The 12,008-nt window shown below is 34.3% G+C and overlaps 3 protein-coding genes across 5 annotated transcripts; 1 reads left to right on the top strand and 2 right to left on the bottom strand.

Annotated features, from left to right (window-relative positions):
* Positions 1-620: 620 nt before the first annotated feature.
* LOC105688191 (post-GPI attachment to proteins factor 2-like) lies at positions 621-8,387 on the bottom strand. Of its 3 annotated transcripts, XM_048655048.1 has the most exons (6): positions 8,204-8,387; positions 7,621-7,730; positions 7,260-7,517; positions 6,857-7,124; positions 6,232-6,429; positions 621-6,083 (listed from the first exon to the last, which is right to left on the bottom strand). In XM_048655048.1, the coding sequence occupies exons 3-6, from the start codon at positions 7,434-7,436 to the stop codon at positions 5,950-5,952; spliced, it is 777 nt and encodes a 258-aa protein (XP_048511005.1). In that variant the 5' UTR covers positions 7,437-7,517; positions 7,621-7,730; positions 8,204-8,387; the 3' UTR covers positions 621-5,949. The 3 variants fall into 3 exon arrangements, with proteins under 3 accessions (XP_048511005.1, XP_012259727.1, XP_020709198.1); XM_012404304.3 differs by having other exon boundaries at positions 7,260-7,730; XM_020853539.2 differs by lacking the exon at positions 8,204-8,387 and adding an exon at positions 7,911-8,191 and having other exon boundaries at positions 7,260-7,730.
* Positions 8,388-8,633: 246 nt separating this feature from the next.
* On the bottom strand, positions 8,634-10,359 carry LOC105688067 (protein MAK16 homolog A). The gene is made up of 8 exons (XM_012404102.3): positions 10,203-10,359; positions 10,081-10,127; positions 9,861-10,004; positions 9,454-9,766; positions 9,265-9,354; positions 9,066-9,194; positions 8,900-8,977; positions 8,634-8,835 (listed from the first exon to the last, which is right to left on the bottom strand). The coding sequence occupies exons 1-8, from the start codon at positions 10,215-10,217 to the stop codon at positions 8,692-8,694; spliced, it is 960 nt and encodes a 319-aa protein (XP_012259525.2). The 5' UTR covers positions 10,218-10,359; the 3' UTR covers positions 8,634-8,691.
* Positions 10,360-10,414: 55 nt separating this feature from the next.
* LOC105688068 (40S ribosomal protein S2) lies at positions 10,415-11,960 on the top strand. The gene is made up of 3 exons (XM_012404103.3): positions 10,415-10,500; positions 10,930-11,299; positions 11,411-11,960. The coding sequence occupies exons 2-3, from the start codon at positions 10,931-10,933 to the stop codon at positions 11,903-11,905; spliced, it is 864 nt and encodes a 287-aa protein (XP_012259526.1). The 5' UTR covers positions 10,415-10,500; position 10,930; the 3' UTR covers positions 11,906-11,960.
* The last annotated feature ends 48 nt before the right edge of the window (positions 11,961-12,008 follow it).

The following is a 12,008-nucleotide window of genomic DNA, read 5'->3' as shown; positions in this document are numbered from 1 at the left end:
TAAATTACCGTTTTTGCTGCAATAATATAATGTTTCTCTTTGAAAATTTCTGTGATCGCCGCGCGATTAATTCATCGGAGTAAGTTAAACTTCCGTAGTTGTATATAACCTGGAGGTATATTAATATGAATCATACGAGCAGAAACACACACGCGAAAATCAAGCGAGAGATATAAAATATACGTATGTATACATACGATCGAGGTTAACGAAAGTGAAAGGTTTTACTAAAGCTAAATTGTTTTATACCAGCGTTCAACGTCCCGTAAATTTTCGAGCAAACGTTAGAATTCACTTCGTATCCACACAACGATTAACTGAAATAAAAAAAGGATTTTACCATATTATGCATATGCGTATGGGATATTCGCGAATATATGAGGAATACCGTATATTTAAATTTTTCGCATGTATACAAATAGGATGAGACGGGGTTTTATAGAAAATACGAATATTATGGTGGCCCAATGATTCAATGATCGATTATCTGTACATTGTTTAATTGATGATTGTTATTACCAAGTGCTATACATAAGCAATAAATTCAATCATCCAAAATACTCATGATTAGATAAAATTATCCTTTCTGGGCTCCATTGGAATCACCATTATTGTAACAATATTATTATGTAGGGTATAATTCAACAGGTTAATACATAAAGAATTTACATTATGTTACAACAATTCATCGTTTTGTTTCTTTCTTTTTTTAATAACTACCTTGGGGTTCGATTGTACAGCAATATATGTTATTGCTGAAATAAAACTTCATAATTCTATTCGCAATTATATTACTTTTATATATACGGTTAACATTTAACATACGTCAGGGAGAAGGGATGAACAATTAATTTCAAGCAAACCAGGCCTAAAAACTGGTCTCCGTTAAATTATTTTTCCCTTACATTCGGGCAGATGCAGGTACAACAAATTCATATTTGTACATAGCCAATAATAAGGATCAATATAAATATCATAAAGGTAAACCTTTTCAGTGATAAAATATTTCTCCGAGTAAATATTGTATTAGAAATCGATGTTCAACCATTTTCATGAAAGTTTATCGATAATATTATGATTTTACGCGTATAGTGCAAGGCGTTGAAAAAATTATTCGAATCAACGACGGGAGAACTGCATAGAAAATTCAGGTTTCGGAAAATTTATGTTAGTTGATATCTGCATAGATATATTCAATATATCTATGATATCTGTGTAGAAATAAACAATGAGAAATATAATAACGACAATCGTACAAAGCATGTCTGTTTATACACTTGTTGAAACGGTATTGTAAAATTTCTTTTCTTAAAAATCGAGTGATTTTCGATTATTAATATTACGTTGTCAGAAGAGGGTTTTTCCTTTTCTTATGTACATCTAGTTAGATCGAATATCTCGAGAAATATATTATATACTTAAATGTGTAGGAAGTTTAGATATAATCTCTTCCACCATATAGCTTATATGCGTATTTTTAAAGCAAAATGCTTTTTACATGATCTTTTCTCTTGGTCGTGAATTGGCCGAATCTTGAACAGCGTTACGAAAAACAATATTTGAGAGGTAACGATAATAAAAAAGCTGAACACGTCGTAAGCTTTGCAGTAATCATATGAATTAATTGAAATAATTAATTCTACATATAATTTTTTATTTTCCCTTGTTTTTCAATAAATATTATGCCGATAAATTCTTGTGTACGTCGGTTAGCAAATGTTTCAGAATGAAGTCAATAATTTAACAAATGTATGCGTTACACAAGTGGATATTTCGCAGGTACGGTTAGCAGAAATAGAAGAAAAATTAAAATAAAATAGAAAAGAATATTATTTGTAGGTAACTTTTACCATTGATTGAACGGTGTAATGAGCTTAGTTTTGAATTATAACGGTGTCAGTAGGCAAATGTGAGTCTTACGACAGATATGTTTTATTCACTTTTGGCATTGTATCGACGTATAACTCAGTGGCTAGTTTTTATTGGAATAATTTTTTCCATAAAGTTTTCGGATAATTTTATTACGAGATGCATGTATACATTTTCTCACTTAAACCGGCTGAAGTTAATGTCTCCTATCGTTTCATCGGCAACGCGAACAGGCTACTATCTACGCTTATCGAATTCAATTTCTTATACTCATTGCATTTTCATAAAAAATAAAATCGAAAAGAAATGCTAAAATTAATAATTCTTGTATATGGCAATAAGCTTATACTACAAATACTTTCGAAATTGCATGATACTGGCTAGTTGTATGTTATAATTTTTATAGCAAAAGTAATAATGTGAATTATAATAAAAATAATATTGCTTGTAACAGCTCCATTTTCTTTGCTGCTAGATTTATAGATCTAATTTTTATTGCTATGTAATAAGCAGGGTCTACATATTCAGCATTGAAATCAAGTTGGAAAAAAATTTGATGTTGCTCGAAGAACAATATTTTTGGTCACTGAAAGTTGTCAAGCAGTATTTCAGGGATTACGGTTGGTTTTTTTCATTAAATAAAACGCCTGTTATCGATACGAAAATACGGATGCCATGGCGCTTGAATGAAAGTGAATACCTATGAATCAACCAATTTACGAATATTGGGGAGTGGAACATTGAACACTATTTCATTTATAATTAGTTTACTTTTGATCAACTGATCAACTTGGAAAATGCCGAGTTTCTTTTGGAAGCAATTACGTGAGATAATTTTGAATAAAAATTATTCAATCAGTAATAGAAAACTGTAGTACGTGTGATAGAGTAAAACATGAGACTATCATGAGTGTAGAATAGAATTATGTGAAATCAAGTGATTTACTACCGACGTTTAGAAATTTAAAGTTAATATATGAATTATCTACAGTGCAATTTTATTCATAATTATTAATTTTCCCAACATTCTACGATGTGCACTGAATATAGTTCGACTATATATTATTATTTGATATGCACTTCATGTATATTGATATCATCATCAAGCATATCATTTCGACAATGAAATTTTTTTTAAATTCATAATAATTTCACAAGGAAATTATTTCGTTTATACACAATGAGCCAGGCTTCTTCTTGAACGACATATTTTTGTGGGTGGCGAATGTCAAATTCATTTTTTGGCATACTCTATACACATTTAACATTTTTCCACGTCTCATTGTGTCAATTTCACTGTGAAACGGAGGTTCTGCATCCTGAAATACATCACTTGATTCATGATCTGCAACGCAATACGCACTACAAATGCTGTATTGCGCACAAAAAAAAAAATAACAGTATCTTTAGTACATCACTTGATGTGATTGAACGGTTAATTTGTTAAATTGTTAATCATATTAATTGACACGGTATTATAACAGCATTACCATCACAACGAATCCTTTCACTACGTTACAGAATCACATCATTCTGCAACGATTTATGTAGAAACTTATTGTGCGGTTCTAAAAAACATGCTAAAAGGCAACTAATAATTAGTATATCAATATTTTGTTCACTCGAAATGTTTAGTACAGCAAATTTCTGTTTGAATATATTAAATCATCAACTAAAAACTATTAAATAATTCGACTTGCAACTATGGCGTACGTCTCACTCTTAAAGCAAGAACGCGAGAGGGTACAACAGCGTGAGCTTTTCGCAATTAACGATAAACTTAATACTACGACATATCTAACACAACGAACGACGTCATATTTGGCCGTTCATATATCATGGTATGTTTGCGGCTAGTAGGGGAGGTTTCCACTTTGGAATCACGAAATTAGATAGAAAACAAGGTATCCACATTGTTATCAAAACATGCTATCTTAACACTCATTAGTAAAAATGTGCAAAACTGATGTACTATTAATCCTTTAGAAACTAGTTGCGCGCATGGTACCGAATGCGAGCAGACAAGTGATGCACGAAATTTTAATGTTTCGAAATATATGCACTTCCAAATTTATCAATACATGTGGTAAGCTGGCGTATGAATTATTGGCAAAATTTCTTCCTAACGGCTTAATTTGCCAGTGCTATCTACAATTACGTTCGGACTTGGTATAATAAGTAATGTCCATAAATTTTTTTTACGAATTAATATGCTACAATATTTAAACATTTAAAACTGAAAGAGTATCTGTCATCAACATTTTCAAATATACAAATCAACTGAGTACTCTTACGCCGATTATGAACATATAGAGAGTTACAGAAATTGATAAAAAAAAATCTAAGTTTACATGATATTTAAATGGAAAATCTCCTCATTTTTGGGAGAGTACCTAATGATAATATTACAAATTAATGTTATCAACAAAATTTCAGGCCAAGAGCGGAGAATAAAAATAGTCCTCCAAAAAAAGCACGCTCATGTACCGTATTAATATATTCTTCTACAGGTTTTGTTAGATAACATAATAACTATTCAACATCGTCGTTATTACAAATAAATTTGTGACATTGTTGATTTTTAGACGAATTGAGAGAAAAAAAGCAATAGAACAAGCAGAAATCCAATAGGAATAAATGGTAACAAAAACCCGGGTACTGACTACACATTCACTGAAATTTATGTATGTATGTGAAAAATTATGAGCAAACTTTGTTAAATAGTTAAAATCTTCGTGGTACCTTAAAGTAAGATGATACAAGTCAATAGCCATTTTTTTGCTCTTATAAACGGTGTACCGTTTTCAGAATAATATTTTTTGGACGTCATATTTTGGTCTTGGTCGTACAAGTATTTAGTTTTATGTTAGGAATTGGTTACTTAATATTTAATGTCATGATAATATGCAACGTCTTAATGTACCAGTTATGTTCAACAGTCCAATAATGTTGTACAAATTATTGCTGAAATACTCAAATTATTGTACATAAGAATTCATTGAACGTCTCAATCGAATTTTCATTTCATATCAAACACATATCATCTGGAGTTAACTGATTAATCGATGGATAAATAGATAAATAAAATTACCTTGACTAGATCGTACTCAACTAGAGACTAGTGCGCTTTGAAGTTTTCGAAATCATTGAAACTGATCCCTCGTAGTTGTTATAGTTCCTGCAACAAGCTAATCGGCATCTGATTTTCACATGTGTCTAATATCAACAATACTGATCAGAAAAACCTGTCGTTTGTACCAACTGAATATCCAGTATTAATTGTGATACGTTTTTCCCTTGTACCAGATGCATTTTCATGATTACATTCTAGTGTTTTATTTCGAAATTATTCTATTATCATAACTTTTATTTTCGTAGTTTAAAGTATGTGTCGGAAGGCCATTATTAATGTTTCACTGTCCAGCAAGTGCCCATTGCTCGGTGCCACTATTTGGAAGCGCTAGATTCTAATTTAGTCAATTATAATTTATTTCATTGAATTATATAGCATTCATCTGTACAATATACCAGATGCAATTGCTTGACTTTATTGGCAACACAGTGTACGCAAGTTAAGTGGCTGCTGTGATCGCTATGAGTCTACGTAACTTATTTTTGTGTAACTTAACACAATGCAACACAAATGGTAGTTAATTGCTCTCTTTTTCCTGCAATTTTCATTGTTACTTCACCAATAGTTTTATCATTAGAAAAATTTTGTGCCTGGTACCTATTTATTGCATGATGAAATGAAGTTGTATCTCTTCGACACGATGAACAACAATCAAGTTAAGAACTAGGAATTTGGATGTAAGAACATGAACATAAATTTATGATGTCAATTGGATGAGATTGATCGTTTTTTTACTTGGAAAGAAAAATATTTCTTCTAACAACATATGGATATCATTGACACTCATACTACTTTATGATCAGAACTTGTGCAGTTTTACCTTTACAAAATTGGACGACATGTGATGTTAATGTGCCGCTTGCAACAAAGGCAGACTCTTAGCGTTTACAGGTAAAAGCAGTAGGCACTTTGGGACAATGTTGATAGATTCATGGTATACTACGGGGTTAATCCACTTTTAGGGCAGGTAAGCCATGCCCAACAACGAGATGCTCTTTTGGGAAGTCCAAAACCACCGTCACATGAAACCCCATATTTGCGGAGGCTATGAAGTACTCACAGAGCGAAAACCAGCTGAATGCTGTAACATGAAAAATCATTATTAATAGTGATGAAATTTTTATTAATGTAAAAGATTATTATAAGTGGTATCAATACTTTAATTGTCTAGGATGTTGAATAACATATGATTTGATTACAGTCCACATTCATCTGATTTAAATGCTTACCCATATCATGGCACAGTAGACGATGTTTCAGGAAGAAAATTATGAGACCCATGGTGCTGATGATACTGATTACGAAAAGCACTTGTTTATATTGCAAACTTTGTGCATTGGGAGTTAGAAGGCGTCCCAGCCTTACAGCTGCGAGCATATATGCCAGCGAACTGAACATGAAGACTATGAAGATCTTCTCATGAACCGCTGAAATGTTCGGTACTTTTTGCCAATCAAAGTTATACAAATACGGTCCATGAAACATATAGTATAATTCAATTAGTTCATTCTAAAATTAAGCCCCAGTTGAAACGGAAAGTGATGCATTGATATTGTTATTCAGGTAAAATTCAGATCTTGCTATGTTTTCACAGACCGATGCAACAGAAGTGAAATAAAACACGCCTTTTTGTGTCGGCTTTGTGTAGCTGTGCAACTTCAGTTCAAAACACATATAAGTTAATCAATAACTCCAAAATACAAAACACCAAGTTATATGCAGCACCTACTTTAGCTGAAAAAAGACCTGATTCTTTATTAAAAGCTGAAGTAACACTGTGCTTGGTGAACTCAGAATGATTTTTCAACAATTCTCAAATGAATATGATTTCCAGGTCTTTGAATATGTACTCACGATAATTCTCTCTATTTGAAACATATGTAACTCCACATAGAGCTGCTACTTCAGAAATATTCAGCCAATAGCATAGATTCAAAAGTCGAAATCCTAATATTTTTCTTGGTAGTTCTTCGACAGCTTTGAGGATGCTGTGATAATAGGAACGATAGACACTAGCAATAGCTATTCTGGGTCCTATATGTAGCGCAATACTTATGCGCCATAAATATCTTTGCGGGGATACTCCTGTGATTGCAGAAATTGACGGTATGATGTTGTAAACCTATACAAAAAATTATTTTCAGTATTTACCAACTATTGTTCAAAAAGTTTACTTGACAAAACCGGCTCCAGTTCATTTATGCCATATGCAGATGAAATGACAAAATAGAAGGTGTAGAAGTCTTGCCCTACTTACTCTACAGTGTGTTTCATGGATATCATCTTGCTGAAATATATATGCCGTAATGAAGCAGATTAGCAGAGTAATCAGGGGCAGAGAGACGGTGACCAAACATAATTTCCTGAATGGCACTGCCAAATAAACTGAGCTTTCAGATCTTGAGTTGCTGCTTCCAACGTTATTCAGCTCCATTTTAAGATCTCTCAGTCAACTTTTATCAAACATTTATTTAATTTATTAATATCATCAAACTATGATGATTGAATCGACCACCTGATAAATTACTAAAAAATTAAGTCATTCAATATTTGAAATGATATAATATTTTTTTGTAAAATGACTGATATTAGAATACATGTCTAGAAAATATACATAACTTCCCAGAATGATTATGTATGTGACTGCACCATAATTTGTATTATTTATTTACGATAATTGATGAAATTAATCTTAACGTGTGCATGATCTCATTCCTTTGAACATCGTCTGTAAGGAAAAAGAAAAAGTTGTGTGAAGATTAGCAAGCAATATCACTGAGCTGTTGTTCATCAACTTCCTCGTTTTTAAAATTGATTTTTTTAAATAACCCACTCCTGCTATTTGCAGAAGTGTCATCAAGCAAGAAATTGATATTAGAAGGTTGAGTTTTTAAATTTGAATTCTGACCTCTCTAACGCTATAATTCGTTATAATGACAGCTGGATATCTGACAAGTCTATTAAAGTACATTATGATTATCGGAATGATCACAATATGTATCAGTACCACGCAGTCAACATAATTGATGATATGTATGTTGATCACTGGAATACGCAATGCTGAGATACTGCAGTGTTTTGACATTGTCAATTGGGGGTTTATTTTGGCACATAACTCTTTCAGCCCTAATAACTACTTGTTTACTGTATCAAAGGGTGGAATATTGTGCAGAGTTTAGATGAGTATAATAATTGGGTTACCTTCTAGCACAAAACTTATCGTTCAGCACGATCACGGCTACCCCCATGGAGTTGCCATCTGTGTTTCGTCGCCGTTAGGGGTTTGTCAATCCTCCCTATTCTCTGCCATCCCCTTTTGATATCGCAGAGACGCGATTCACCCTCGATACTGCGAAATGATCGCGGAGGTTGTTTTACCGCCATTTTCAAACGTCGACAGTCACGATGCGTTATAAAGTCTTCGGTATGTTACGAGACTTGTCAAAAATAATGCCTCCAATTGTTGATCCAATATCTATACCTACGAAGGAATGCTTCGAAATTTGTTTTCAGACAGGAACCCGGAAATTATCGTTTCCTCAAATTTATGAGGATTTTTAAATTCATGGAGAATTCGACAGGTAAAAAGGAAGCAATATCAGGGCTGGTATCATATCATTTTTGAAAGATATAAGCTTTTAGCAGATAGATTTATTACAAATATAGTATGTGGTTGCATTATCGAAATTCTAAGCTCGCACTCGTTGCCGCGGTTCATCCTCGACTTCATATTCAATTTCCACCCTGGGTCTTCGTTTTGCTTTCTTATCAGGTTTATCTGATTTGACGGATTTAGTTTTACTAGACTTTTTACTAGTTGAAGGTGTAGCATCCTGCAAGAATACAAGTTTTTAGCTTGTCATGAAAAAAATATTTGGTCCGAAAAAAGATGCAAACCTCAATATCTGATGCATCTGATTGAAAGCTATCCGAAAGTTGCACTTCTTCTCTGTGTCCTGAGTCACTTTCATCACTCTGAAATATGAGTTACAGTTCATATTCAGCCGTTATCAACAACTGAATAAAATGACTACTTATTGTTAGTATCTTGTTATACTCTCACCTGAGAAGCTTCTTCAATATCATCATCTTCATCACTATCAGCAGCAATAAATTCCGGACGATTAGCTTCCCTTTCATCAGCCTCTAATTCCATTTCCACCTCCCGCTCAACTTCATCTTCTTTCTCATCCTAATTGATCATAATTTCCGTCGGAATAATTCATCATCATTATAATTACACAATGATCAAACACACATACCTCACTTTCAGCTTCACTTTCTCCCTCAACTTCAACTTCTTCAATAGCTTTGTCAAATACTTTTTGGGGGAAGTTATAAATGTCGTTGTACTGGAAAATAGAAAACAATAATAATAGAAATACGTGTTCAAGGGTACTTCAAACTCATAATTATGATCTATTTTTCTCTAAGGTTATAGTTTTCATTACCATTCCTTGTTTCAATCTCGCCATAAGTTGTTTTTCAATTGCTGTATCAAGTTTAGCTGCTATGAGAGCCTTCTCTTCTCTACGTTTTTCTCTCCTTTCAATCTTTCTTTGAAGAGGTACAAGTTTTTTCTGCCTTCTAAGTCTGAGTTTCCTCATTCGTATAAGATACTGTGTAATTTTGATGAACCTTTGCTTACATTTGGACTTGAGAAATCCAGGCCAATATAGCAAATTCTCATTGATTTGGTAAATCGCTTTTTCAAAGTTCCTTGACAATTTTACTTTTTCCCACATGTTTTTTGGGAATGCAACTCTGAAATCAAAATTAGAATGGTTCCAAGCTCACAATCAAATATTGCTCTATTAATTACCAATTAAAAGTACAGACAATTCTAGCAAAGGCATACCTTTCTGCTGTTTTCATGAATAGGTAGATAATACCATTTTCTTCTCGTACAGTAGCATACTGACTGTTTGCCAGTGGGCAAGATGCACGACTACAGAGTCCTGTAAGATTGTATTCATTTCTGCAAAACCTTTGGGTCTTTGTGCTGGAAATATACATATTAGTATCATAATTATATGAAAATATATTTTAGTCTTTTCACCATTGATTGATTAACTCACTTTACTTTGAAGGAACAGAAGGATTTGTTGATTATACTCCATACAACCTGAAAGACATTCTAGGTTAGTACATGTAACATTATTTCAACTGTGAAACGAAATATCTAAGCAGGATTACTTACGTCGTCGTGTTGCATTTTGGAATAAATCGAACTGTCAGTGACTAATATTAATTGACTTAATTACTTCACAAAATAATATCAACAAATTTTGTACACCATATCACGCACGTGGAACACCTTTAACTTTTGAGAATTGCGAGGATATAGAATCAAGTTCCATCTGCAATCTGAGACAGTGACTATAATTGTAAAATAAGAGTAAAAACCACAGAAAATTCGACCCTAGCGCCTATGGAGAAAACGCGCAGGAAGAGGAAGTTCTTTCTTTTGGTGACCGTGTTTGTCAAAGGGAACTAAAGTGAGTACCCTCGTGAATATTTCTAATTTTTAAGTATTTTAAGGAAATCTAGGCATACGAAGTGAAAAATAAATGTCTTAAAGATGTCTCAAAACTGTATCAAAAAAACACCGACGATTCTGATCGATAGTTTCACATATTTTCAGTCTCATAACCATCGCGTCTTCACGCCACGTGTATAATGGGGATCGTGATACCAATATTCATTTAGATATTAGAGATATTATTGAATTTATGGATTACTTGAAGCAATATTTCCACACTAGAAGTTCGCCTCTTATACGCTGTAATTTAGTAGATTAATTGACTCTGTTCTCTATTTGAATAATGTATCAATTCCTGTGTGCCTTTCCTGCTTGGTCCTTCATTTGTTAATGGTATTCAAGAAAGTGCCATAAAATTTCTTTATCGTATTGAATCTACTTTCAGTATGGCGGACGCAGCTCCAGCCGCAGCTCCAGCAGCAGCAGGACGTGGAGGGTTTCGTGGAGGATTTGGCTCTCGTGGAGCCGGAGGTGATCGTGGTGGGTCCAGGGGGAGAGGTCGTGGAGGTAGAGGGCGAGGGCGTGGACGTGGCCGTGGGAAGGAAGATGTTAAGGAATGGGTCCCAGTAACTAAATTGGGTCGCTTAGTACGAGATGGCAAGATCCGTACTCTGGAGGAGATCTACTTGTTCTCTTTGCCAATCAAGGAGTTTGAGATCATTGACTTCTTCATCGGGCCATCTCTGAAGGATGAAGTCCTGAAGATCATGCCTGTCCAGAAGCAAACCAGAGCTGGTCAGCGTACCCGATTTAAGGTAATCCTATTTGACAGGTTTATATATAGAATGTTGAGTAAAAAGAGCTTCTTCATCTGTTTTTAATGCCTTTGATCATCATACCTTATCAATAAAAATTTTGCATTCCAGGCCTTTGTTGCGATCGGAGATAGCAATGGCCACATTGGTCTTGGTGTAAAGTGCTCCAAGGAAGTTGCCACTGCTATTCGGGGAGCCATTATTCTGGCTAAGTTATCTGTTGTTCCTGTACGCCGTGGCTACTGGGGAAACAAAATTGGAAAGCCCCACACAGTACCATGCAAAGTAACTGGAAAGTGTGGTTCAGTTCAGGTGCGACTCATTCCAGCACCCAGAGGAACTGGAATCGTTTCTGCGCCAGTTCCCAAGAAGCTTTTACAGATGGCTGGTATTGAAGACTGTTACACTTCAGCCAGAGGATCAACTGGTACACTTGGTAATTTTGCCAAGGCTACTTACGCTGCTATCGCCAAGACCTATGCGTACCTCACACCTGACTTGTGGAAGGAGATGGCCCTTACCAAGGCTCCATACCAACAGTACGCTGACTTCTTGTATAAGAATCATCGCCCTGTAACTGGACCCCGCGATACAGAAACTGTGTAAACAGCCGTTATGATTTTGAAACAATAAATCTTCCTGTGGGGAAAAACTCCATAAATCTTTGTACTTCTTTGCATCATTCAATACCTACATCTTCCTTGCCTTC

This window comes from Athalia rosae, chromosome 5 (genome assembly GCF_917208135.1).
Source record: "Athalia rosae chromosome 5, iyAthRosa1.1, whole genome shotgun sequence".
Classification (NCBI taxonomy): Eukaryota; Metazoa; Arthropoda; class Insecta; order Hymenoptera; family Athaliidae; genus Athalia; species Athalia rosae.
This window is presented reverse-complemented; position numbering and strand designations above follow the sequence as displayed.

What these genes read in the sequence shown, in the direction of transcription:
- LOC105688067 (XM_012404102.3), bottom strand. An exon ending in TTCTGTTCCTTCAAAGTAAA is followed by an intron (nt 10,005 to 10,080) that starts GTGAGTTAATCA and finishes GTATATTTCCAG; the next exon opens with CACAAAGACCCAAAGGTTTT. An exon ending in ATATTGAAGAAGCTTCTCAG is followed by an intron (nt 8,978 to 9,065) that starts GTGAGAGTATAA and finishes CTCATATTTCAG; the next exon opens with AGTGATGAAAGTGACTCAGG.
- LOC105688191 (XM_012404304.3), bottom strand. Translation starts at nt 7,436, where the DNA reads ATGGAGCTGAATAACGTTGGAAGCAGCAACTCAAGATCTGAAAGCTCA. An exon ending in TTCAAATAGAGAGAATTATC is followed by an intron (nt 6,430 to 6,856) that starts GTGAGTACATAT and finishes CGAACATTTCAG; the next exon opens with CGGTTCATGAGAAGATCTTC. An exon ending in TCTACTGTGCCATGATATGG is followed by an intron (nt 6,084 to 6,231) that starts GTAAGCATTTAA and finishes TTCATGTTACAG; the next exon opens with CATTCAGCTGGTTTTCGCTC.
- LOC105688068 (XM_012404103.3), top strand. Translation starts at nt 10,931, where the DNA reads ATGGCGGACGCAGCTCCAGCCGCAGCTCCAGCAGCAGCAGGACGTGGA. An exon ending in GTCAGCGTACCCGATTTAAG is followed by an intron (nt 11,300 to 11,410) that starts GTAATCCTATTT and finishes TTTGCATTCCAG; the next exon opens with GCCTTTGTTGCGATCGGAGA.